The 26,031-nt window shown below is 44.0% G+C and overlaps 2 protein-coding genes and 1 pseudogene across 6 annotated transcripts in view; 2 read left to right on the forward strand and 1 right to left on the reverse strand.

Annotated features, from left to right (window-relative positions):
• Positions 1 to 3,278, forward strand: part of TEC (tec protein tyrosine kinase) — a 126,065-nt gene extending 122,787 nt beyond the window's left edge. For all 3 annotated transcript variants that reach the window (XM_029946095.1, XM_029946078.1, XM_029946088.1), the window contains 3 exons: positions 1,076 to 1,194; positions 1,281 to 1,438; positions 2,595 to 3,278. In XM_029946095.1, the coding sequence (XP_029801955.1) occupies positions 1,076 to 1,194; positions 1,281 to 1,438; positions 2,595 to 2,678 (361 nt within the window). In that variant the 3' untranslated portion in view covers positions 2,679 to 3,278. The remainder of the gene's footprint in view (positions 1 to 1,075; positions 1,195 to 1,280; positions 1,439 to 2,594) is intronic.
• Positions 3,279 to 5,323: 2,045 nt separating this feature from the next.
• Positions 5,324 to 26,031, forward strand: part of TXK (TXK tyrosine kinase) — a 70,353-nt gene continuing 49,645 nt past the window's right edge. Inside the window, exons 1-3 of one of the 3 annotated variants that reach the window (XM_029946118.1) lie at positions 5,324 to 5,453; positions 24,715 to 24,769; positions 25,815 to 25,917. In XM_029946118.1, coding sequence (XP_029801978.1) covers positions 5,366 to 5,453; positions 24,715 to 24,769; positions 25,815 to 25,917 — 246 coding nt within the window. In that variant the 5' untranslated portion in view covers positions 5,324 to 5,365. Of the gene's footprint in view, positions 5,454 to 24,698; positions 24,770 to 25,814; positions 25,918 to 26,031 lie in introns of those variants that run through there. The other 2 variants (XM_029946128.1, XM_029946136.1) reach the window with 2 other exon arrangements.
• On the reverse strand, positions 8,596 to 16,259 carry LOC115286730 (annotated as a pseudogene).

A 26,031-nucleotide genomic window follows, 5' to 3' on the forward strand; every position in this document is an offset into this window, starting at 1 on the left:
TGCCTGTCAGGGCAGGGCTTACCCTGCACTTTATATGCTTTTTATGAAGGTTTTGTCTGACGGGCATCCTTCAGTTTCACATGTTTGATTTTCATAGGTTTGACTCTCAGAAAATCTGTGCTTTTGCATCAACCCCTCTAAAATCTTCATTAAACACTAACTTCAGACTCCCCTGACTGATAATTTGATCAGCCCATGGTGACATTGTTACCATCTTCGTCCATGTAGCAAAGGAAGTTTGTGCAATTATTTGAACGTTTTTTCATGGAGCTTTACAAAATTAACTTGATATGTTCATATAATACGTAAATGCATTCCTCTTGTAAATATGTACTGAGCCCATAACAGAAAGGGCTCAAGTCCCCACGTTCACCACCCCAATCAAAGGTCCTGCCCCTCCCCACCCCAGGGAGCCCAAGTTATCAGTTTGTGTGTGTCTTTCCAGAAGAACATAAGTATGCTTGCATAGCAAAAATTACATAGTATTGTTTTGAGTGTGTGATTGTGTGTGTGTGTGTGTGTGTGTGTGTGTGTGTGTTTGTAGGACAGATGTCATGGCATATAAATATATTCTCCACCATTTACATACGTCATTGTGCAGTTTGCTGTTTTCATTTGCTGTAGGTTTAAATTGCATTGTGTAGAATTGTGGGGGCTAAAAGCACGTATGTCTCCAAACACTCTGCACCACTTCCTTTAGAGCAGCTCTGCTTTAGATGTTTTACATGTGGGCCCTTTGGGTTAAATTCTGTTTAAAGAACAGAATTGCTTACAAAAGAAAGTTTGCTGACTCTTTTACTGTGTTCTGCCTCTATTATAAAAAAGAAAAACACAGAAAAACAAAAGGGCAGATACTAACGTTACAGCGTGCCCATCTCAAACACATAAATGAAGCTCAGAGGAAGATGGAAATCACCAGGCGTGGCCACTGAGGCAAACATTTAGCTTCAACCGGATGCCTGTTGGACTTCAGTCAACTGTGTTTTTGATTCTAAGAGGAAAAAAAAATTAAAGAACACACACAAAATGTAGATTGTGACTCAGAGGCATAAACCCCTGGTGTGTCTTACTTTAGGTATGTTCTGGATGACCAGTACACAAGCTCTTCTGGTGCGAAGTTTCCAGTGAAGTGGTGTCCACCGGAGGTATTTAATTATAGCCGCTTTAGCAGCAAATCAGATGTCTGGTCGTTTGGTAAGAACATGGTCCATTTTTCCTTGGCTCTGCTCTAAAGAGGAAGTGGATGCATCCTTGGGTAATCCTCCTCCTTCCTTTTCCAGGGGTTTTAATGTGGGAAATATTCACCGAAGGCAGAATGCCCTTTGAGAAAAACACCAACTATGAAGTGGTAACCATGGTTACTCGGGGCCACCGACTCTACAGGCCGAAGTTGGCATCCAAGTACGTGTACGAGATGATGCTGAGGTGTTGGCAGGAGGTAAAGATTTTTTGTGTGCTTTCTTTCTGAATCTCGAAAACGTGTAGGGATCTGGGCTTGGCAGATTCATCATGTATAGTCTTCACAGCCGAGTGAGTGAGTGCACGTTTTGCATGATTTCAAATTCTAGGTGAAAAGCCAGCCCTCTTAAATCAGGTCTGAATAATGAAAAAAAAAATGTGAAGACATGGAAGAGGAAAATAATTAAGATAATAAATTTAGGCTGTCACCTCACTCCCAAGTAGAAATCCTGTCACAGTTGCCCGAGTTAGCAACTCAGGAAATAATCCTGAAGAAGTAGACTTCTTGTATTATTGAAGTATTACTCTTTCACAAGAAAGGGGTTCTTTCTCCAAACCTCGACTTTCCCAGATCTCTTTACTCATACTCTTTGGAAGTGTTCCTTCTCCATGAATTAAAATCATCTCATAGAAGAGATTAGGCACTAAAATGACTTTTGAAAGATACTATTAACTCACATGTATTGCGTGCTAGGCACTGTACTGAGTGTTTTAGATTTAGTTCTTAGAATAACCTTTTGAGGTACAGAGACTTTTACTTTGACAACTTTGTGGATGAGAAGACCAGGGCTCATGAAGTTGATATTTGTCCAAGGCCACTTTGCTACAGAGAAGCAGACCCCATCCTCTTGGTCACTTACTATAATGCCTCCAAAGAGCACTGATTGACATGGGAGTGGCCTGCGCAGGAAGTGCCACTAGGGGTGGGAGAGGACAGCGTGAGCAAAGGTAAGGCGGTGGTAGGGAGTGTGGGGTGTGTACCTGAGGATAGAGATTGGTTTGATAGGGTAGAAAGCCCATGTGAGAGTTTTTGTGGGAAATGAAATTGGGTAGCAAGAGGGTGGGGGAGGGTAGCAAGAGTTCCAGAGGGCACTGTGAATTAGCAGGACTTGAATTTGCAGGCGATAAGGAACTCTCTTAGCTTCCTGAATGGAAACACAAAAGCAATGCAGTAGAAAGGTTTTTCAAGCAATAGTATGTGTAGAATAGAGTAGACCCATTTGGAGATGCCTGCATGGTCTAGCACCAATCAGTATCTTGCACTAGTATGCTCTGTTATGTGAGTTTGAGCCGTGAGAAATTATTTTTGGAATGGATTCTGGAACCCACAGCTTCTCTTTCATTTTTAATTGTAGAAACCAGAGGGAAGGCCTTCCTTTGAAGATTTGCTGCGCACGATAGATGAACTAGTTGAATGTGAAGAAACTTTCGGAAGATAAATGGTGGTGTGATCTGTGGCTTCCAGATTCCAAAGCATGAGGAAGAGTGGCACTTTGTGGCTAACTTTTAATTTATTTAGCGCTCGGACATGTGATTGTTTTAGTTATATAAAGTGGAAACACCTAAAGCATTTGCTTCTAGACCAGCCTGAGCTCTGGAACTGAATCTTTCAGATTATAGAAATGCTGCCTTAGAGATGGTGATCGAAAGCACTCACTTTTATCCATCCCACAAGTATTTGAGTGCTCACCATGTGCTAGGCACCATGCCCACACCCCAGGGTTTGCCCTTTGTAGGCTTATACCTGGGGCCATGTTAGCTGGTGCCTGTGAAGGTCAGGATATTTGGGAAGAGATAGGGAATTAGAATCTCGGTCCAGCAACCCATCTCTTTCCCTTGACATCTGCAGAAATCTGGGCCTGAGGCATTGTCTGGAATTTGGGTTCTGGAAGAATCAGGAACCCATCTTGGATAAGTACCCTTCTTTTGTTTTGAAAACATCTGTTTTTAAGACTGCCATTAGTATTACATTTAAAATATTTGTGTGCTGTATATATTGTAAATACTTATAATATATAAAGATATATATTTATAAGAAACATGAGTTGTCTTTTAATTAAAATTTTTAATTCTGTAACACATGAGCTTTCCTGTGTAGGACTAGGGGCTGTGCCTTGCAGCTGTCAGTTTCTTTTCCCCCAGGGATCAAGTATTCCTTATTGAAGAGAAAAAAGTCTGGATCCTTTTGCCATTAATATTCCGTCTCCATTTAGGCAGACGTGTGGGGGTGCCTGTCTAACCTAAGCCCCTAACCAGGTCCACGTTTGGGCTGATGAACCCTACCCATGGTATGTGTCACTAAAAGGACCTAGGTAAAAGTTGAACTAGGGGTAATCAACCACTTTTCACATCTTAAGAACCTGCCCGAGGACATAGACACTGTAAGTGGAGGTGCAGAGCTCTGGGGCAGAATGACGAGGTGATGCTCACAACACAGCCTGTCCCCACTGCAGGCAAGACCAGGAGCAAGTTCAAGTTCTGGCAGAGAGACCAGGAAAAACAGAGAGAATCGTGTATTGAGCCATCTCCCAAATGGTTTTCAGGAGCCCTGGTTGGACTTGGATTCTTGGAGCAGTGCGATTGTCCACAATAGCCTATGGTAGACCCTGTGGTCAAGTTTGTGTGAGTGGGTTTTGGCCATTTACAATCTCTGACTGAGACTCCAGCTGAGGTGGGAACTTCAGTTTTCCTCACGAGCCCAGGGAAGAGAAGCAGTCTCTCATCAGTAGCAGAGCTCATGTATTGCCCCACACAGTGCTCTGGGGATTCTGGGGGTAGAAAGTGGAGAAACACCAACACACAGGGCCTTTCTCTAAGGAGTCTTGATCACTCTGGGGACTGCCGTGGTGTCCCCTGGGCCACAGGTGTTGTGTGAACACAGAGCTGTTGCTGGCTGCTCTGAGTCGTGTCTCCCCACCCTGGAGGCCATCTCTTTCCCCTCTGGTCCGTCCATCCACTGAGAGCTACCCTTCTATTTCCTCCTTATAATGGAAAAAGAAATTATCATAAGTCTTGTCACTGTTTGCCACCTTCCTTCTCATCTTCCTTTTTAACTGTACCCCATCACAAAACCGTATGTACCTTTTAACTGAATTGTAGCTCATTCAAGGAGTTGACCATATTTGTTACACTAGAGTTTGAGTATGGTTGTTATATCTTTCCCCTTCCTTTCTCCTTCACCTTGACACCTCCCATCCCTCTCTGTCCCTTCCCACACTTCCTTGTTCACCTGGAGGAGCTATGCTCAAAGTGCTAGGTGGTTGTAAAGAAAGTGAGGACAAAGTATAGTTCTTGTACTAATCGTTATGTAAACTTTTGATGTGGAAAACAAGATGGATAACACCTGGCAACATTTGGGAAACTTTTCTTCAAAAATCTTCAAAATTTTCACCATAACTTAGAAGAAGTTGTTGTATAAAAACATAAGTAAAGCAAAATAGTAAAGTAAAAATAGAAGAATCCACCCAGAATGCTTAAAGAGATCTTAATCTGCAAGGCAGGAAATAGGAAGGGCGATGTGAATGTGCTATGTCTTCATTAGAATTGTTCCCTTTAGTTTTAATTCTTGCTTCTATTTTCCAAGGGAATGAAGTAAAACTCCTAAGTGCATTTCTTATTGATACCATTTTTATATTTCTCAGACATGGCTCAATCACCTTTTAGGTATATTATTGAATTGGCTTTCCATCCCCACAAAAAATTAAGTTTCATAATATGATCCTTGAAGTGTCAGTACTGAGTGGGAGGATGGAACATTCTAGACTTTATACTTCGATACCGAGAATCTAATTCTCTTTCTTCCACAGTGTCCCTTGTCCTCTCTGTGATTCCATCTCCTTCTCTGTCCAGAGAAGGCAGTTTGATCTGATGATTTCTAAGGTCTCTTTTACAAAAATGTTGTTGACTTCTTGAAAATGTTGTTTGCTGGAATCGCCCACACGGTTGGGAATGAGGAACCCGTAGCAACTACCCTCAGAGATCTGGATGTAGATTATTGAACTTTCTTATATAGGCCATTCGGTTGTCATTCACACACTTTTCTCTGAGGTTTTTAGAACAGGAAAATAGGTGGGGTTAACTTTGCTCATGAGAAACATCTTGGGTGAGCTATGATTTCAGTTAAAAGATGTGTTTGTGTGACCGGCGCACCACCGAAGAGCAGAAGACTGCTTCGTGTTCTCCCTGCAGAAGTATGACCATGATTCTTTCCACCTGTAAGTACGATGGCTCCGCTGTCATCAGCAGGGCTTGTACTGGGCGTGTTACTTACCCTTGAACCCCAGAGGACGGCATAAGGCTTGCGAAAGCTTGAGGATCATTTCCCTAGATGTTGTGACAGGGTTTTGGGCGTTATTTAACTAACCATTGTAGTGATGTAATTTTAGTAAAGGTTGCTCATGGAGACTGCAAAGGGAAACAAAATACTGTCCTTAAATCTACATGCATGTATGGAAATGCAGTTTGCAAAGTGTTTTTTAAAATTATTTTTAATGTTTATTTATTTTTGAGAGAGAGAAAGAGAAAGCATGAGCAGGGGAGAGGCAGAGAGAGAGGGGGAGACACAGAATCTGAAGCAGGCTCCAGACTCCAAGCCAACAGCACAGAGCCCAATGCGGGGCTTGAGCCCGCAAACTATGAGGACATGACCTGAGCCGAAGCCGGACACTTTACCAACTGAGCCACCCAGGTGCCCCAGAAAAGTGTTTGTTTTTAGAGTGATGTTTAGTGTAAAGAACTCAGGGCTGAAGGCCAGGAGACCAAGTTGTAGTGTCTGGATTTGGTGCAGGCTTGGGGGCCACCCTTGGCAACTTCTTAGACCAGGTCCTTATTTGTAAAATGGTACCCTCTTTCTACCCACCTCCTGACAAGATTTCATAAACAGCAGCTAGAAATAACAGGGCCTTCATGATCTCAATTCTAGAGTTGCTTTGGAAGACTGTTCAGTTCCACGTGCAATTTTGAAAATGCTTATACATTTAGCTCTGCAAGGTCCTTATCATGTAAAGAATTAAAAAATAAGGACAGCAAGTACTGTCTTTGATTTTAATTTGGTATGACTGTCGGACCTCGTTTTAACAAAGCTTGGTCATATCAGATGAAAGCAATCAAAGAGCAGCTAACGAAGTTTTTACCTTTCTGATTCTTAAGGGCCAACAGGAAAAATTGATTGCAGTTTTTACGTGTCATTTGTTGAAACCAGATCACCTCACAGGACCCAGCACCTGTTGGTGGAATTTGTAAACAATAAACGAGTCTAGTCCAGTTGTACTGACCTGAATATAACATCCTGTCTTGATCCACTCCTAGACAAAAAGGGCTGTCTGTTACTGGACATGCATGGGAACCAGAGCCCAGTAGAAAGAGCTAAGAAGCAACCGTTCATGTCCCCACCTCCCCAGTGGTGGGACAAAGATGAGCAGTGACGTAACCTTTTTATTGAAAGCTGTGTGAGCATCTGTTCTTCATATCTCCTGAGGTCAGAACTAGAGAAAAAGGCTGTAAATTACAACAGGGAAGAATTAGCAATATATAACAAGAATTATGCTGAGGGTTGAGATGGGATTGGGTTGCCCAGTGGATCAAATACGACGCTGCCTGTTGGTGGGGCTATTTTGATGATTACCCTGGCTGGCCGTGAAGGGCACGGGTTTGATGGACATTTACCATCTCTTCCAGCTTCTGGTAGTTTGTGTGATGGTAAAAATCACCTATTTGCTTCTGCCACAAACCACATGTAGCGATGGCTCTATTTGTGTCTGGGTAAAACAATCAGTGTTTACTGTCGATAAGAGAAAGCCAAGAGGTGCCTCCAGGCGTAGGACTGCTGATCAGAAAATGTGTGTGTGCGTTTGCCAGGCCAGAGTCTTCGCCAAATATGTTTGTTGTTCTAAGAGCTGTCATAGGGGTCTGGCCGACAGGCTGCTGTAGGGCAGGAGGAAAACTTATAGAGGGTGAGATATTGGTCATGCTAAGTGGTGGGGAGAGGCTGAGTGAGGTCTCAGGGCACTGCCCCTATGAGCTCATGTGGTGACACGTAAGTGGGGGTTGCTAAGGTTTCTACCCAAAAGCAGTGGCTCTGAGGACAGATCCAGCCTAGTGAAGTTACTGCAAGGACAGAGCCCAGGGAGAAGGACCAGGGAAGGGTTTGACAAAGTCATCTCTTCCCTTTCCCTCCACCTCACCTTAACCTAATTCCTCTGCCCTTCTTTTCTTCCCAGTCTATAAAGTAGAAGGGGAAAATACACTGGTGTATATGAGTGATTCTAAGGAGTATATGATTGTGCCTGAAGTATGTACAGGCTATTGTTAAAATGTAGATTTCCAGATACCTCCATAGTTGGATCTGGGGGTGAGGTAAGGACATCTGGTCATATTGCCATTCTGGGGCCTCTTTTTTTTTTAATTAAAAAAAAAAGTTTCTTTATTTTGAGAGAGAGAGAGAGAATAAAAAGTGTGAGTTGGGGAAAGGAACAGAGAGGGAGAGAGAGAATCCCAAGCAGGTTCCACGCTGTCAGCACAGAGCAACGTGGGGCTCAATCCCATGACCATGAGATCATGACCTGAGCCAAAACCAAGAGTCAGATGCTTAACCGACTGAGCCACCCATGCACAGGGCCTTTATTTTTAAAGCCCTCTCTCAAATCTTGCTGTATTCGCTTTTCACACCAACCCTACCAAGTTAATATCTTCTATCATCACCAGTAATATGAATCTGAAGATAGTGCATAGCCACCTCCCAGATGGCCCACAATGGCGTCCACCTCCTGGTGGTCACACCCTTGTGCAATCCTTCTCCTTGAGTCTGAATTGGACCTAGTAACTCACTTCTCATGAATAGACTAAGATAAAAGCAGGTGAGTGTTATCTCTGAGATTCGGTTTTAAAAAGACGGGGGCTCCTGACTTCGTGCTCTTGGGTTCTCTGTCTCTTGGATTACTGGCTGCCATGCTGCGAGCGTTCTCAGGTGGCCTCTGGAGAATGCCCATCATGAGGAACTAAGGCACCCCGGCGTGCTGACAGCCATGTACGTGAGCGTGTTAGTGGATCAACTCAACCTGACTACATTTTCATGAGCTCTGCGAACTTGTTGACCTCTAGCTGCAGGCACCCAGCTGAGCTGTGCCTGGACTCCGGTCCCCCAGAAACTGTGAGATAATAACTATTTTAAGCTTCCAAGCATGGAGATGATTTGTTTCCAACAATAGATAAGGAATTCAGTGGCAGAAACAGGGAGAATCATGGACTAAAGTCAAACTTGACCACTTCTGCCACTTTTCTGCCTCAGGCTGGACTTGGTTCTCTTTATCAAAATAGAGAATGTGTCACTATAGACACTAGGAGATAGGGCTTTTGTTTTTAAATCATTTCACTTTTATCCCCCTCCAACTGCCCCGAGTCCGTCATGATAATGGTAATTGCAGCCGCCATTTGTAGCTCCGTCTGGGAGACTTCCATGTCTTCCTGCTGCTGAGCCCCCTGTCGTTCCTCAGTGGAGGCCCCCTGGCCAGCGTCACCGGTACACTTCCGGCCCACAGAGGGTCCGCTGACGTAGCTTCCGGTGCACTGTCCGCGCTGCCAGCAGGCCTTATGGCCACGCGCTCCACGTCACGAGCTGGCTCAGTGTCTTGGGCGTGACATTTGTGAGCCCGTCATGAATGTTGAGGTCACACACAGCAGTCTTCTCGGAAGCACGGCTCTGACACGCGGCGGCAGAGAGGAGCGCTATACAAGATGGCTGGCCTGTCCACCTCGCGAAAGCTCATTCCTGGGAAGAAATCAGTATCCCTGCACAGAGCAAACTGTGGCTTCAGGGTGCTGGAACGCTCTGTGCCTGGGGCTGTGCCCTGGCCGAGGCTGTGATGGGCAGCCTTCAGGGAGGCTCTGCCTTCCCTCGCAGCATCCTTTACTTCCCGGACACGCTCTTTCCTGGTGCCCAGCACCCCATCCAGCTTCTCAGGCTTCTAGAATCTCTCCACTCCTTCCCCACACCCAGCACCCCTTCAGGCCCCAGCCAGGCCAAGCACCATTTTTGTCTCCTACCAAATTTATCAGTTTCCTGACATATGAGCTAGATACCTGTTTTCTGTTAGTGGCCAAGGAATCCCCTAACGTTATTTCACTTACTTTAAGGTAAGAACAAGATGATGTCAAAAAGCCAGTTTGGGATTTAACGCAGGGCTGTTGACTTCTTTTGTCAGTCCATTCAAAAAGACTGACCTCTCTGGTGACTATCATTTCTTAGAAGCATGGACATTTTAATATCAAAAGGAAAAGACACTGGAGTGTTCTTGTAGTATTCCTCTTGGAAGGAGTGTCTTTTTAATATCAAAAGGAGGCATATCCACAAAACAAGGATGATTGAACACCTCATATATATGAAGAACATAAGCACAGTATAAAGGACAGCCTTATAAACTGAATACACATGTGTATGAAAAACTTCGTGTGTCACTTCTTCCCTCCCTCTCTGCCTCCTTTCCTCCTTTGGGTCTGTCCTTCCCTCCCTCCTTCCCTCTGTACCTCCTTCCTTCTTCTTTTCTTACCCTCCTTGGTGTGAGTTCTCTGGAGAGCCTTTTCTGATGCCTGATCAGAGGTAGAATTTCATGCTAAAGAGAAGCTGGCTGTGTGTCACACCGTCCAGATAACATTTGTCAAGTCATTTTTTAATTTTCTTTTAAGTTTATTCATTTTTGAGAGAGAGAGAGAGAGAGAGAGAGAGAGAGAGAGAGAGCCTTAGCAGGGGAGGGGGCAGAGGGAGAAGGAGACACAGAATCAGAAGCAGGCTCCAGGCTCTGAGCTGTCAGCACAGAGCCTGACGCGGGGCTTAAAATCACAAACCGTTAGATCATGACTTGAGCTAAAGTCGGACGCTTAACCAACTGAGCCACCCAGGCACCCCATTTTTATTTAAAAAATTTTTTTTTAAGTTACAGCGTGCCTGTCTTTAAAGGGTCCTTATGAAACACATGATAGTCATGAGGAAATTTGGCCTTTCTCGGAATTTCTGGGAAAAATAAGGCGTGTCTTGTAGTGAATGTACAGACTCACTAGTCAATCCATCACCCAGGTTTTCAAGGTTTTCCTCCACACCCTTCAGCTGCACCTGCAGCGGGCCCCAGAATTCCTTGCCTTAAAACCACAGCCCGGAACGTGTGAGTTGTGCGATCAGCCTGGTCTTTGGCTCAAGGCAGCTCTTGAAACTAAGCCAGTTACTCATGTTTCCACATACAAATCAGCAGCCATCTGCCAGTTATTATGACCAAATTCAGTAGGAATGAATTTCACTTGAAGCTCTGATTCAAAATGAAACACTGACATCAGAAATGCCAGGGGATGAACGCGAGGTTATGCTGATGTAAACCTCCAAACAAAACAATAGAAACGGAGGGAAGGGCACCAGCTTGGCCTCCCAGGCCGCTGGGGCCACAGCTTTCCACCTGACAAGTGTTTGTGTGCAGGAAGGGGGCTCTGAGAAGTGGTGCTTCTCACATTCGCTCCCCTCCAGCGCCCCCTGGCGGAAACCTGTTTCCCCGCAGCCCTGGGGTGGCCCCCGCCCCGAGTCAGGAGGCTCAAGGAGCCTTGCGCGGGTGAGAGAAGGCGGAGCGTTCCCAGGAAAGAACACGAACACCAAATAAAAACCAAATAAAAACGAGAGGTTCAACCGATTTCCCCATGGGAGATATGCCATTGCTAAAGGTCACAAAGGTTACACCGGAATGCGGCGCCGTTTTCCTGGTTTGCTGGTGCCTGATTTATAATTAAAGATATTTGCTGGGGAATAAGAAGCAGGTGTAAAGAGGGAGCTTCCTCCTGAGATAATCCTCACCCCTGCCAGCAGGCACATAGCCCTGGCCCATCTCTGGGGCATCTTAAGTCTCTCTGGCAAAGGCCTTTGATAGGCACGAGCTTCTGCCTAAGCTGGGAATTTTCCACAGGCACAGAAGAACTTTCTCTCAGCAGGTTAATCAGCAAAGAACAGTGTCTGTCATCAAAGAATGCACGTGGAAGTGATTCTCATTTGTTCACTTGCCTCAAAGACCTATAACGCCGTATATTGAAAATGACCATGAATCTATAATCAATGAGATCTGTTTTGGAGGCAATCAGTACTTCAATCTATAAATAAAGATGCCTGGGGTCGTAGGAAGCCACACCAAACAAAGGAACGCCCGCAGACTGCTGCTCCGCGTTCGCAATTTGTTTTTCTTTTGCTCTACAATTATTTCTTGGGCCACAGCTGTGCGGGGCAGAAGGGCTGGAACCGTAAAAGAGGGCGGAAGTAAGCCTTCCTGCTGTGGCTGCTCCTGGTCCTCAGGGGAGAAGAAAAACTTTACACACTTAAATCAGTGGCGGCGTGGGTGGTATTTTTTTTGAAGGTCATTGCCTTTGCTATTGAATCAGGAAAAATAAGTATTTTTGAAAATACTTCCTCCTAAATCCCAGCCTGCAGAAGACAACCCCCCGGGGATGTTGTCGGGTTTATAATCCTCTCTGCAGGCTGTAGTCCTTCAAGCGAGTAGAAGAAGGCCTTTTCCTAGTGTCCAGATCTCTTTCCCGCCTGCTGACTGATCCCGGCAATTCCTCTGGTAAAGGTCTATGTATTTAAATTTAAGGTACTATGATAGGCACTTTGATGGGTCGACTTGGCTGGATATGTTGCCCAGACGTTTGGTTAAATATTATTCTGGATATTTCTGTGAAGGTATTTGGGGAATGAGAACTTAAATCAAGATTTAAATCAGTGGTCTTTGGGGCACCTGGATGGCTCAGTTGATTAAGCCACCAACTTTGTCCAACTAAGTCTGACTCTGGCTCAAGTCATGATCTCGTGGTTTGTGAGGGCAAGCCCCCCCGTCAGGCTCTGCGCTGACAGTCCAGAGCCTAGAGCCTGCTTCGGATTCTGTGTGTGTGTCTGTCTCTGCCTCTCTCCTGCTCTTGCTCTGTCTCTGTCTCTACCAAAAATAAGTAAATATTTTTTTTTAAAAATTAAAAACACAATAAATTGGTGGCCTTTGAGTAAAAATGGATTACTGTCCACAATGTGGGTGGGCCTTATCTAATCAGCTGAAGGCCATTCTGCCCCCAGACTGCCTATGAACTCGAACACAACTATTCCCTGAGTTTCCAGCCTGCCAGCCCACCCTATTGGATTTTGGAAATGCCAGTCCCTGCAATCATGTGAACCAATTCCTTAAAAATTAATCTCTCTGTTCACCTTAATATAGGTGTAATGCTTACAAATAGGGAGATGCCTTTAAAAGAAGCGTTGCGGGGCGCCTGGGTGGCTCAGTTGGTTGAGAGTCCGGCTTCGGCTCAGGTCATGATCTTACAGTCTGTGGGTTCAAGCCCCGCGTCGGGCTCTGTGCTGACGGCTAGCTCAGAGCCTGGATGGAGCTTGCTTCAGATTCTGTGTCTCCCTCTCTCTGACCCTCCCCTGCTCGCATTGCCTCTCTCTGTCTCTCAAAAATAAATTAAAAAAAAAAAAAAAGAAGCGTTGCAAAAAAATAAAATAAAATAAAAAAGGAGGGAGGCACCTGGGGACGTGGGTGGCTCAGTCTGACTTCAGTTCAGGTCATGATCTCAAGGCTTGTTAATTTGTGCTGACAGCTCAGAGCCTGGAGCCTGCTTCGGATTCTGTGTCTCCTTTGCTCTCTGCCCCTTCCCTGCTTGCACTTTGTCTCTCAAAAATAAACATTAAAAAAAAAAAAGCACTGCCGTTCAACTGTTTACTATTATATCTGTTTATTATATCATTTATACCAGGAATAAGTGTCAGAGCCTCTCCTGAGAGCTGTTTTGATAAAAGGGAGAGAGCCCCTTAGAGTGCGGGATGGAGGGAACATTGCCTTTGAGTCAGGGGCAGAGAATGGACTCGGGACAAGGGACGTGGGCGCTGAAGATCAGCTTTGCTTGCTCGGCTTTATTCCCCTCTTTGTCTTCCGAGGGAGAATCACATCTGCTTACATCTGTTTACCTTAAACACAGCCTGTGTGTACCTAAAAAATACTTGCTGAGTTAGTTCTGGGGGGTTGGGTGAGGGAGAAGTTTGGGAATATAAATGAGTAATTTTTTTTATGTCCTGGGTGCTTCACCTCTGCTGGCTTATTTAATCTCATCCATAACGATAGTCTTGTTTTGCTCCTGGACTCTGAGCGAAATTCTCTGGTCTCAAATGCTGACTCAGTGAGTTTTTAATGTTGTGGCTTTGGACAAATTACTGAACCTCTCTGTTAGTGTTTTTACTCTGTAAAATGGGGTAATAGTGGACCTATTTCAATGTTTAGGGAGTAAGTTAGTAGGGAAGGATCTTAGCATGCTTCCAGTAAGGACTGTGTTAGTAGGAACAGGAAACTGCCTTTTCTAGAAGATAGGTTTTATTTCTATCATTTCCAGATAAGGCTGCTGAGTGATTTCCCAGAATCCATTGGTGCTACAAGAAAATGGAGCCATGATTTGACTGCAGGCGGGTCTGACACTAAAACCTGCCAAACCCCATATACCATCCTAAACGGATAAAGCATTTGAACACCAGAGAGACTGTAACTATTTCATTTAGCATCTCATGGATTGATGCTTGAGTTTGGATAAGTGTCTTCTTTTTGTAATGGATCTGGAACAGAAGGTTAGACGAATGACCTACAAGTACTAGCCAAAGCTCCGGAAGCTGTTTTCTTCAATGTGGCTGTTCTACTTAGTCAGAAGGTTGTGGTCAACCTAGCTTTCTGTGCAGCCAGCATTGAGCTGTGAGGTATCAGGCAGTAGAACAAGTTACTGAAAAGTAGAGCCCACATGTAATGTGATGGTGGAGGTATTGGTGAGGCCCATTGATTGAGTTCTCGCTGTGTGCCAGGCACTGACTCTGGGGCTCTGGAGAAGACCACAAAGTGCAAAACACAGTCCCTTAAATTGAAGAGCTTGCAACGTAGCTCAGTGGTTCTCAACATCAAGTAATTTTGACCCGCCCCCCTCCCCAGGGAATACTTAACAACACCTGGAAGTGTTTTGGTTTTCCTGACTGAGAAGGGAGATGGATGTGAAGGGGTGACGGGTTCCTGCTGACACCTAGTGCATAGACATGCTGCAAAACATGTCCCATGATGCACAGGACAGCACCCCCCAATCCCCCAAGAATCATCCAATCTGAAATGTCAACTATGGTGCAAGTGAGAAACCCCTTGGGAGATGGAGCCTGCACAAAGATTGTCCTTTATATGACCGTCTAACATGGGGCCCAGTTACGAGCCACAGCCAGGTCAGATGCCTTGTGCTCTGGGAGCCCAGAGGACCACTGGATGGCAGTGGATTGCAGTGGAAGTGTTTTTCAAGCCAGAGGCAGAAATGTTCAGGGTGTTTGTGAGATCAGAGCAGGTGGAGGAAACTGGCGCAATACGAGTGGTGAACCTGGAGGGGTGGCGAGGAGTTGGCCGGGGTATGGAAGGCAGTGAACTGGGGGAAGGTGTCGTCTTGATGCCCTAAGTAGCTGGGAGTCTTTACAGGAGCTGAGGATGGAGAGCAGTTGGCTGAGACAGACTTCTGGGGAAATGAACTTTGAGGATGGATTGAAGGAGAGAACCCTCAGAGGCAGGGCTCAGAGGCAGGGAGGTGGGCCAGCTCAGTCAGTCACCGAGTGAACACTGTGCCCAGAGGTTGAGAGCAGAGTCTCTGGAGTCTCTCTACCCATGTTCCAATCCTGGCTCTCAACTGAAAGCCCTTTGACTCTCAGCAGGGAGGCCCCCCTCTGTGGTTCAGATTCGTCACCTATAGAGCGGCACCTGCTTCACTGGGCGGTTGTGAGGAACACATGCGTGACTGTGGGAATAGAGGTGTGGGCTGCTGAGGGCTTGGACTAGATTGGTGGCAGCGGAGATAGGAAGCAAAAAGCTAAACATTTTGAACAGATTAATGGCAGATTGGATATAAAGGATGGGGCTCAGGGAGAATCCAAGATATCTATGGTGGAATCATGCACAGACAAGGAAAGATTAGACAGGGGAACCAAGAGGATAGCTTTCTTTCTTTCTTTTTCTTCTAATTACTACAGTATTTATTTGTCTTCCTTCTCTCAAAGCCTGAGCCAACCACTTTCCTCAGGCTGCCGAAGGAGGTATAGGAAAAAGAACACACAGGACAGGTGAGACAGGGGAGAAAGACCTATGGGAGGTAGAGACGGCTCTGTCACATGACAAAGAGGGTGAGAAGGCCACCATCAGGCAGAAGAGCCCCATGGCCTCCAAGAGGGCAAAGGCCAGAATGGCCCAGGAGAAGAGCTGTCACTTCAGGGAGGGGTTCCTGGCCTAGCCAATGTGGAGGCGCCCAGACACAGCCCCGGCTCCAGCCCCAGAGCCCGCCTCCCCTACCATGGCAGTCCTGGCCCACAGCGAACTTGGCTGCTGTGTTGATGTCCCTTGAACTGGCCCCAATTTGGAAGCTGCAGCTCGGAGTAAGTGAGGTCAGGGGACATGGGGCCACCAGCTGCTGAGGCTCCAATGTGTCGGTGTCTCTGCTGGTTTTAGCGCCACTGATCTGCTCACCAGCTGAGAGGTGCTCCTGACCAGGGAGGGAGTGGAGATGAGCTTGGCACATGCATACGTTTTCAGGGGGCGAGGGGCTGTGGCAGAAGAGCCGCTCCCAGGGCAGAGAAGACAGGTTGGGGCTCATGAGGAAGATGACAGTTCTGGTTAGGCAAAAAGTAAGTCAGTGGCTGAATCAGAGAAATAAAAAGCCTTTTGCAACAATCACTAAAAATCATGTCCATGTAAAAAGTTATCAGTCCTAGAACAGGCACTTGATGATCTAGCCACAGGCCTACCTGATTTTGGGGAGGTTTCCATCATTTAATCCATAAATTTTTGTTTTTAAATGTTTCAAGCATTTGGAAAAATATAAAGAATAAAATAACATGCTAGTGATCATTCAAAGAGACCATTAGAGACACTTCTTGGCCTCAACAATATTAAATGGTTTTAGTTTATACTAAAACATGAGGCCGTGGATGGTCATTGCTTACCATGCTGGACCATCTTATGAAGGTTTGTAGACAAAGGACAGAGTATACTCTGCTCTGGCCTGTGATCAGATTGTTCTCCTCTTCAGTATCTAATAAGACTTCCTACTACATACACACTCAAGTTCTTATCTTCTTGTATTTCAAGGACTTTCATAATCTATTCCTACATCACCACTCTTACTATTTACTGCTTCCTATTGTACCTGCTTATTCTGTCTTCAAATACAGTTTTCATTTTCCCATTAGGACTGAATAACGACAGGGGGATGTTCTGAAAAGGCTATAATTTGATGCTCCTTCAAACTAATTTATCTGTGTACATTCACTCAACAAATATGTATTGAGTGTGCATTATGTCAACGACTGTTCTAGCCTCTTGAGCTATAACTGAACAGAAGAGACAAAGGTCCCTGTTTACATTCCTGTAGAGGAAACAGACAGTAAAAAAAATAATAAAATCAATCAATCGCATAGTACGTTAGTAGGTGAGAAATGCCATAAAAAAAAAAAAACAAAGTAAGAAATACACTAGTTAGTGAGTGCAGGTGGCAGCAATAATCAGTCCAGCTACTGAAAACATAGAGAGAGTTAAGATTTTGAGCAGACTTCAAGGATTGGAGACAATGAAGAGGGTTGGATGTTAATTCCATTTTTAATTTTTTGAGGAGGCTCCATATTGTTTTCACAATGGCAGCCCAAATTCGCATTCCCACCAGCAGGGCACGAGGGCTCCCTTTTCTCCACGTCCTCACCAACACGTGTTATTTTTTGTCTTTTTTGATATCAACCATCCTGACAGGTCTGATATGATATCTCATTGTAGCTTTGATTTGCATTTCCCTGCTGATTAGTGATGTTGAGCATCTTTCCATGTGTCTTTGGAAAAATGCCTGTTCAGGTCCTCTGCCAATTTTTAAATTGGATTATGTGGGGTTTTTTTATATTGAGTTATATGAATTCTTAATATATTTTGGATATAAACCCCTTATCTAATATATCATTTACAAATATCTTCTCCCAAAAGGTAGATTGCCTTTTCATCTTGTTAATGGTTTCCTTTGCCGTGCAAAAGCTTCTTAGTTTGTTGTAGTCCCAGTGATCTGCTCCCCCCCCTTTTATTTTCTAGTCATTTCCTCAGACCATTTCTAGAGCCAATAATTCCACTCCTGGGTATTTACCTGAAGAAAACAAAACCACTGATTTGACAAGATATACGTACCCCTATGTTTATTGCAGCATTATTTACAGTAGCCAAGATATGGAAGCAACCTAAGTGTCCACTGATAGGTGACTGGATAAAAAAGATGGTGTGTGTGTGTGTGTGTGTGTGTGTGTGTGTGTGTGTGTGTATGTATATGTGCATAATGGAATATTACTCAGCCTTGAGAAAGACTGAACTCTTAATGTTCACAACATGGTGGACCTAGAAAGTGGACCTAAGTGATAGAAATCATACAGAAAAAACAAATACCATATGATTTGACTTACAGGTAGAAGCTAAAAAACAAATGAAGAAACAAAACCAGAAACAGACTCATAACTAGTTGTCAGAAGGGAGGGAGATGGGGGGATGGGAAAAATAGGTGAGGGGGAGTCAGAGGTACAAACTTTCAGTTATTAAAGAAGTAAGTCACAGGGATGAAAAGCACACTATAGGGAATACAGTCAATAATATTTTAATAAATTTGTATGGTGATGGATGGTAGCTACATTTATTGTGATAAACATTACACGATGTGAGTAATTATTGAATCACTATGTTGTATACCTGAAACTAATATAATATTTTACATCAACTATACTTCAATTTTAAAAATATTTGGGGGCGCCTGGGTGGCTCATCAGTTGAGCGTCCAACTTCGGCTCAGGTCACGATCTCACAATTTGTGGGTTTAAGCCCCGTGTCGGGGTCCATGCTGACAACTCAGAGCCGGAGCCTGCTTTGGATTCTTTGTCTCCCTCTCTCTCTGCCCCCCACCCCCGCTTGCTCTCTGTTTCTCAAAAATAAATTTAAAAATGTAAAACAAAAAAAATTTTTTAATATTTGAAAAAAGAAGGTTGACACCTGGTGGAGAGAGTGGTCTCAACAAAACAAAAGCATAGAAGCCCCGGGGAGGGCAGGCCTGTGTGCTCCATGAACAGTGAGGAGGGCAGTGTGGCTGGGGGAAATGAGCAAGAGCATATTGTACAGACGTGAGAGGCCAGATCTTGGTGGGTTTTATAGGCTAGTGTGAGAAATTTGGCTATCACTGTCGGTGAAATGCGGAGCCATTGTGGGAAGACAAGGAGCAAAATGAGTCAACTCAGATTTCATTTTATTTATTAAAAGTTTTTTAATGTTTATTTTTTTAGAAAGAGGGAGAGACAGCATGCAGGTGGGGAAGGGGCAGAGATAGAGGGAAAGGCAGCATCTGAAGCAGGCTCCAGGCTCTGGGCTGTCAGCACAGAGCCCAACATGGGGCTTGAATTCACGGGCTGTGAGATCATGACCGGAGCCGAAGTTGGATGCTTGATGACTGAGTCACTCAGGTGCCCTCAGCTCAGGTTTTAAATCAGTTATTATGGTTCCTATGCTGTAAAGACACCATAGGGAGTTTAGGGTAGAGGCAGGAAGAAGTCAGGAGGCTGTTGGTATAATCCAGATGAATGACGGTGGCTTAGTCCATGGTAGTAACAGAAGGGAGGGAGAAAGCAGTAAGATTCGGTGTGTGTGTGTGTGTGTGTGTGTGTGAGAGAGAGAGAGAGAGAGAGAGAGAGAGAGAGAGAGAGAGAGAGAGAGAGAGTTTTAAATCATTGTTTAAATATACATAACATAAAATTTACCAGTTTAACCATAAGTGTACAGTCCAGTCACATTAAGTACATTTGAATGATCATACAGCCATCCCTCCCCACTGTCCATCTCCAGACTGAAATTCTTGGCTACATGTTTAAGGCAGAGTCAGCATGCTTTTTGACAGATTGGACTGGGATGTGAGAGAAAGAGAAGAGCCAAAGACAACTCCAAGATCATTGACCTGAGCAACTGGAAAAATGGAATTGCTACTGACAAGACGGAGGGAATGGGTGTAGCAAATTTGGGGAGGAAGGAAGATAAGGAGGTCAGATTTCCTCATGTGAATTGGAAGTGTCCTCTAGACATCCAAGTGGAGAATTTGAGAATGCATTTGGGTGTGCGAGCCTGCAATTTTCGCTGGAACCAGGTGGAGGTATACATTTGGATGTCATAAGCAGACAGAAGGTTTTTAAGACACATAAAGGAATGAGATAGTCAAATAAGTGACTGAGGCAGAGAAAAGAAGAGATGAAAAGCTTTGGGACAGGCTATCCTCAGCCCCAGTCTAAGAGGTTAGGGAGGAAGAGAAGAAAACTGCAAAAGAGAAAAGAAAGAAAAGCCATGGAGTGCCGTGGAGAGGCCACATAAGAGGAGGCCACGTAAGAGGAACTAACCATGGGACACAGGGGTGTGCACCTGTATCCCATGAGCCTAGCAAGAGAAGTTTGAGGAAGTGGTATGGACAAAAGCCTGGTTGGAATGGGTTAAGAGAAAATGAGAGGAGAAGAATTGAATGCCACAAGTAAAGACTACTCATTTCTAGATTATATTGTAAATGGGAAGCAAAGCTGACCGAGGAAATATGATCAAGGGTAGTTTCTCTAGTTTTTAATGGCAATGATCCAGTGGAGAGGGGGAAATGGTGATGCAGAGAGGGAAAGAGCATTTAAAAATTTTGAATCTGAAGACCCCCACATGGGACCACAGTTTTTGCCACTTTCTAAACCATACTCTCACCTATGCATTCATTTGTATGGCCTACATTTGACTTTTCATCTCTTGGCCTGGATATAGATATAGATAGATATAGATATAGATCTATATGGGGCTTTAACACAGCATTGGAATCAATTGTCAAGAATGTAAATTAGACCTAGTCCTGACAGCAGACAGATGGACGGCCTCCACGTGCTAATGTACCTTCTTTCACAGGAGTGTTTTTGGCCATTTGTTCATGGAGACACTACCAGAAAACTGACAGAAGCATTTGAGATACAGAAATCTATTAATACACAATATAATGTGGACTGGGGGGGGCTTAGTAATTTATTTTACTTCAGTGTCTAGAGGTGAAACATTGGAATGGTCCTTGGAAAATGGATGGTTTCTGGGTACAGGCAAAGGAGGAGAAAAAGTTATTAAACTGGGAGTGAATGATAAAACAGCAGTAGGAGCAAAGATACATTTTTGCCTGGGCTTGGACTGGAACTATGTCTCCGTGGTGAAATGAGGTGGTTACCCCAGGACCACCAAAATGTCAGGAGCGTAAAGACTGAGTGATGGTAATGTCTCAGTTAGAGAAAGGCAAGCAACTAATGCATGAACCTAGGTTTGGAAGGTCAAATTCTGTGAAAGGAAAGAGAGCTAATATATACCTATTACTGTCCTGAATATCCTTATTCTTATCCACCTCACAAGTCTGGAAGGATGATCTGTAGGGATTAAATATGGTGGCCAGCCTCCATGATGGCTCAGGGAGCCAGGCTTCTTGGTATTCATTCTTCACCGTGCACTCTATCCTGGAAACATAATCTGTAGAGGTTGGATAATATGCTTCTAAGCCCCAGCTTCTGGTTGGATTCCACAAATGAGGAGCCATGGAAGGAAGTTGTGGGGAGGATGTGGTTGAGGCTGTCCCTCAATGGCAGACTGTTGCTCCAGTCAAAGAGGTTTCTGCTATCCTTAAATCTCTCTCACTTTTCTGGTCCTTTTGGACCGAGGGTTGGTGGCAGTTCCAGTACTGTTGGACCCCGTTTCTTGTACATCCTTTGTAGTTCCCTTACTCCATCCACACCTTTGTAATTAGTGACTTTGTGAATGAACACTTTAAAAATTAATCTAATTAAAAAATGTCATGTTTCATATTGGAACCCCAACTGCTACAGTAATAGGTGTGAGAAGGGGCTCCAGGAAAGAGTCAAAATTAGCTCTGAGATTTATTTGGTCATCTATTTAGAGGTCCAAGGATAGCCTTATTGCTGGGGGAAATAACTCAATGATCAATTCCTTGACTTATCATTGGAAGTAGCTGGAATGGGGTAGCCACGTGGAGCTTCTGTAAAATCTCTGAATGAAAATCAGCACAACCCCCCGGGAATTTGGAGTGATTCCTTGACCCTGTCCAGAAATTATTTTTAATTTAGAAATAACTGCTGGGTAGGGGCACCTGCGTGGCTCAGTCAAACTTCTGACCTCAGCTCAGGTCATGATCTCGCGGTCTGTGGGTTCGAGCCCCATATGAGACTCTGTACTGACAGCTCTGAACCTGGAGCCTGCTTCAGATTCTGTGCCTCCCTCTTTCTCTGCCCCTCCATCCTCACGCTCTGCCTCGCTCAAAAATAAATAAACATAAATGAATTTTTTTAAAGAAAGAAAATAGCTATTGGTGTGCTTCTAGTGAAGACTGAATGGTCAACCATGGATCATAAAATATTTAGGTGATTCAAACTGCCTATCATGAGCTCAGTGTTATTTGATTAATTGAACCATAAAGTTAGGCATGAATAGCAATAATCCATCATAATGTGGAAGTGATATATTTGCAAGTGGGCCCCAGTAGATCCAGAAGGCTCAAGATTGCTTCAGGAGCAGATGACTTACATTTACATAGTACCTGTTCTTTCTGCTTCTCCTTCAGTCATATGAGAAGCCTCTAGAGGAGGTCCTCATCAAGCCTGATTTCTAGATAGATCTGCATCCCAAGCATATATGAAAGAGAAAAGAAATAGTCATTGGGCTATAGCCATATTCAGAGGACTCCTGAAAGATAGTGCTGAAATAAAATCCGCCCTGCACGCCGAAAAGTGCATCAGTTGGTTTACTTCATTAGGAAGCGATAGTATGAGATATTGATCTGCAATAACTAATGGGCAATGCAAAAAAAAAAAGTTGGTCTGCTAGTCAGGAACATGGAAAGAACAAGGTCAGGAGATTTGTGACAAGATCTGGGGAAGAAGATTATGGTTGAAACTCTTGGAATGAGGACAGACTGGAAAGATAATATCAGAGGTCCATAAAATGATCCATGTCTAATATACTCTGCTGCCTTTTCTTAGTTTTGTTTGTGCTTGTTCTGTGGTTCTCTGAATATTCTTTTTAAAAAATTTTTAATGTTAATTTTGAGAGGGAGAGAGAGAGACAGAGCATGAGTGGGGGAAGGATCGAGAGAGAGACACACACAACAGAATCCAAAGCAGGCTCCAGGCTCTGAGCTGTCAGCACAGAGCCCGACGCAGGGCTTGAACTCACAAACTATAACATCATGACCTGAGCTGCAGTCAGACACTCAATTGACTGAGCCACCCTGGTGCTCCTGAATATTTTTAAGCATCATGTCCCATGATTCAGAAGCAGCTGGCTTAACCAGAAAAATGGCCTGCTAAAGGGTCAGTTACTCTGACCTCTGGAAGATAATGTCTTACAGTGTTGGAGGGGATCCTAAAGGGTGCAATACATGTCTTAAACCACAACAAATCTGTGGCCAGAATGCATGAGTTGGGGAATTAAGGAGTCAAGTTTGGAGTGGCCCTTTTCACCATTTTACCTAATAACCCACTGGAATATTGTTGTTCTCTTTATCTGTAATCTTGAGTTTGGTGGGTTTGGAGATTTCGGTGCCCAAGAGAAGAATCTTCTTCTTAGGGAACACTGGAAGTTGAGACTGCCCTCTGGCTTTTTTGGTTTTTTTGTATCACTGAATTGTAGGCACAGAAAGGGGGCAGAGTAGCTGAGATGAGTGTCCTGATTATCAGGAAGAAATGGGACTGGTTCTTCACAGAGAAGACAGAGAGGACTTCAAAACTCCAGGAATTTACTAGCATCATTTCCCAATATTTGTAATGGTCCTGGTCAGCGGAAAATTATAACATCCTATAAAGACAAGGCCAACTAAGGACCTAAATCCCACAGTAATGAACATTTGGGTTATTCCATCAGATAAAGCACCTTTTTCAGCCAAAGTGTTGACTGAGGCAAAGGGAAACATGGAATGGATGGTGATAGAGGGTATCTATGATCGACTTAGGACAGCACAGCTGTAGTTGTGGGAACTGTAGCAGCTACGTTTTATGTTACTCTTCTTCTCTCCTTATTTCCTTCCCTACCTTACTTAAAGAATCCTAAAAGTTGGGGCACCCAGGTAACTCAGTTGGTTAAGTCTCCAATTGTAGCTCACAGTTTGTGAGTTCAAGCCCCATGTCAGGCTCTGTGCTGATGGCTCAGAGCCTGAAGCCTGCTTTGGATACTATGTCTCCCTCTCTCTGCCCCTCCCCTACCCATGCTCTGTCTCTGTCTCTCTCTCAAAAATAAACATTAAACAAACTTTTAAAAAAGAATCCTAATGGTTAATGTACTAAGTTTCAGGTGGAAGCACGACCACACTGACATCACCTGGTGATGACATGCAGACTGATGGGACTCCATTGCATCCCCTGTTCTGGGGGCACAGAGCAGATGCTGAGGGGATGGACTGTCCTGGGTGTCTTCTGTTTGTACCCCTCATCTACTTTCCCAGGATGATGGCGAATTTAATCTTCTCAACAACCCTATAGTAATAGATCTTCTCGATTACCCTCTTCCCATATACTTGGCATTGTTCTGGGTGCTTACCCTGAATTGATTCAATCAATCCTCACAGTGGTCTTTCATGCTAAGTGTCTATTACTCCCATTTACAGATGAGGAAACAAGCAGAGAACAGTTCAGTAACTTCTACAAACCCACAAAGTTAGAGATTAACCTCTGCTTTGTAAACCTTCTCAAAGGTGTTAGGTATGATTATCTTGATTTTGCAGACAGGAAAGCAAAGACTTAGAAGAGTAAATAAAGGGACTCATCCCAGATATAAGCAGCCCTATAGTGAGAATTCAAACCCAGGTCTGTCTAACCTCAAAACTCACGTCTAACATCCTCTGCTCCTTAATACTTCACTGTCAGGTGTCAACATGAGAAAGAGACTGAGAAATATAGGTTCGATGGACATAAAATATTAAATAATAAAATATTAAAAATATTTTAAAAAGAAATGTGATAGGTATGATTGAAAATTCCTGCTAACATTTTCTAGGAGAACATGGCTTTTGAATCATATTCTTTTTTGCACTTATTAGCTGTCATTAGCCCTGATCAAGGTAAAGTAGAATACAGTGGTCACTTATCATTCACAGACTGAGGAAATGCACAAACCAGACCGGGGAGAAGAGCCTGAGAAGGGAAACCACACTGGCCAGGGTGCCAGTAACTTCTTTTTGCTTTAGTGACAGTTTCTCATCCTTCCAGTAAAGGAGGGCATAGTCAAGACCTAGCATATGCTTTGTAAAAATTCATATCCCTCCTGCCCTCAGGAATTTCCTGCACCAGCCTCATCTATCCAATGTCACGGACTAACGGCTCTCTCACAATGATCTGCTTTTCAGATAATACCATCCAGTCAATTTTCTGTTGTTGTTGCTGCTGTTCCGTGCAGAAGCGGTAAGTCTACTTCTGGGGGCAACTTGTTGGAAATTAATTCATTCTGTTTCTTCATTGTCTATTAAGTCTCTGTGTCTCTTTGTATCTGCTGCTCCCCTTGCCTGGGAAACCCTTCTACCATTTCCTCCCCATTGAGTGCCCACTGATTTAAAGGCATAAATCAAATTTCAGGTCTTCCATGATCCGTCCTGGATCCCTTTGACACTAATTGCTCCTTCCGTTGCGTTCCCACAACATGTGTCTTGGTTCTCTACTTAATATTTATTTTGTGTATGCTATTTACATATCTGTGTTCCACTCTGTGATTTTTATACATTAAGGGAAGAATCTTGTCTTATTTATTTGAATATCTCTCCCAAAATGATCAAGGTGTCTTACACTTTGATGCCCAGCAAGATTTTGCCCATCTATATTTATTGGGTAGAATAAATCCAAGGTAGCTTGGTAATAGTGATAGCTAGCATTTCATGGGAGGTCCTCTATACCAGACTGTGCTAAAAGGTTTGCATTTATTAGTTCAAGTTACTCTCAAAAACACCTGTAGTTTTTACAGTCTCCATTTTACAGATGAGGGGATTGAGGCTTAGAGATATTCTGTTGCTTCCCCAAGGCCACACTATGCAACGGTAGAGCTGGGATTCCAACTCCGGTTCTTAATCACGACACTGTGTCTCTTTATAACAATTGATACCATCAAATGAGGTAATGCATGTCAAATGATAAACACTGTGCCTGGTGCAGAGCAAGTTTTTCATTATCGTGATCATCTTTTTATGCCCTTATTATGCATCAGGCTCTGCGTTCTTCAATTTCATTCTGTAGCAACTCTTTATGCCCGTAGCATCTCTAGCTCCTCAATAAGGAAAATGCAGTTCTGAGAGGCCGTGACTGGCCCAGGGAAATGGAGTTGGGAAGTCTTCTATGTAAGAAAGAAGTTGGGAAAAGACCTGGAGTTTCCTACTCATTTTGAGAAAAATCTAGTGAATTCACAGATATCATCTGAATGCAGATAATCATTTGTAATATGGTTGTTTTTCAATCTCAGACAAGTAAGAACACAAATAAGCCTAAGCAAAGATGAAGAATTTTCAGAAAGATACACTCAGCGTCGCAGGCTATGGTTCACCGAATTGCCAAGTAAGAAGCGAGTGAGTATCATCTTGCTGAGAGAGAAAGAACAGAGGAAGCTTGTGTTTAGGGTCTGTTCTCAAGACAGTGTCTCTGCTGTGCCCAGAATCTAGTATCAGGCTCAAGTATGCAAT

This window comes from Suricata suricatta, chromosome 1 (assembly GCF_006229205.1).
Source record: "Suricata suricatta isolate VVHF042 chromosome 1, meerkat_22Aug2017_6uvM2_HiC, whole genome shotgun sequence".
NCBI classification, from domain to species: domain Eukaryota; kingdom Metazoa; phylum Chordata; class Mammalia; order Carnivora; family Herpestidae; genus Suricata; species Suricata suricatta.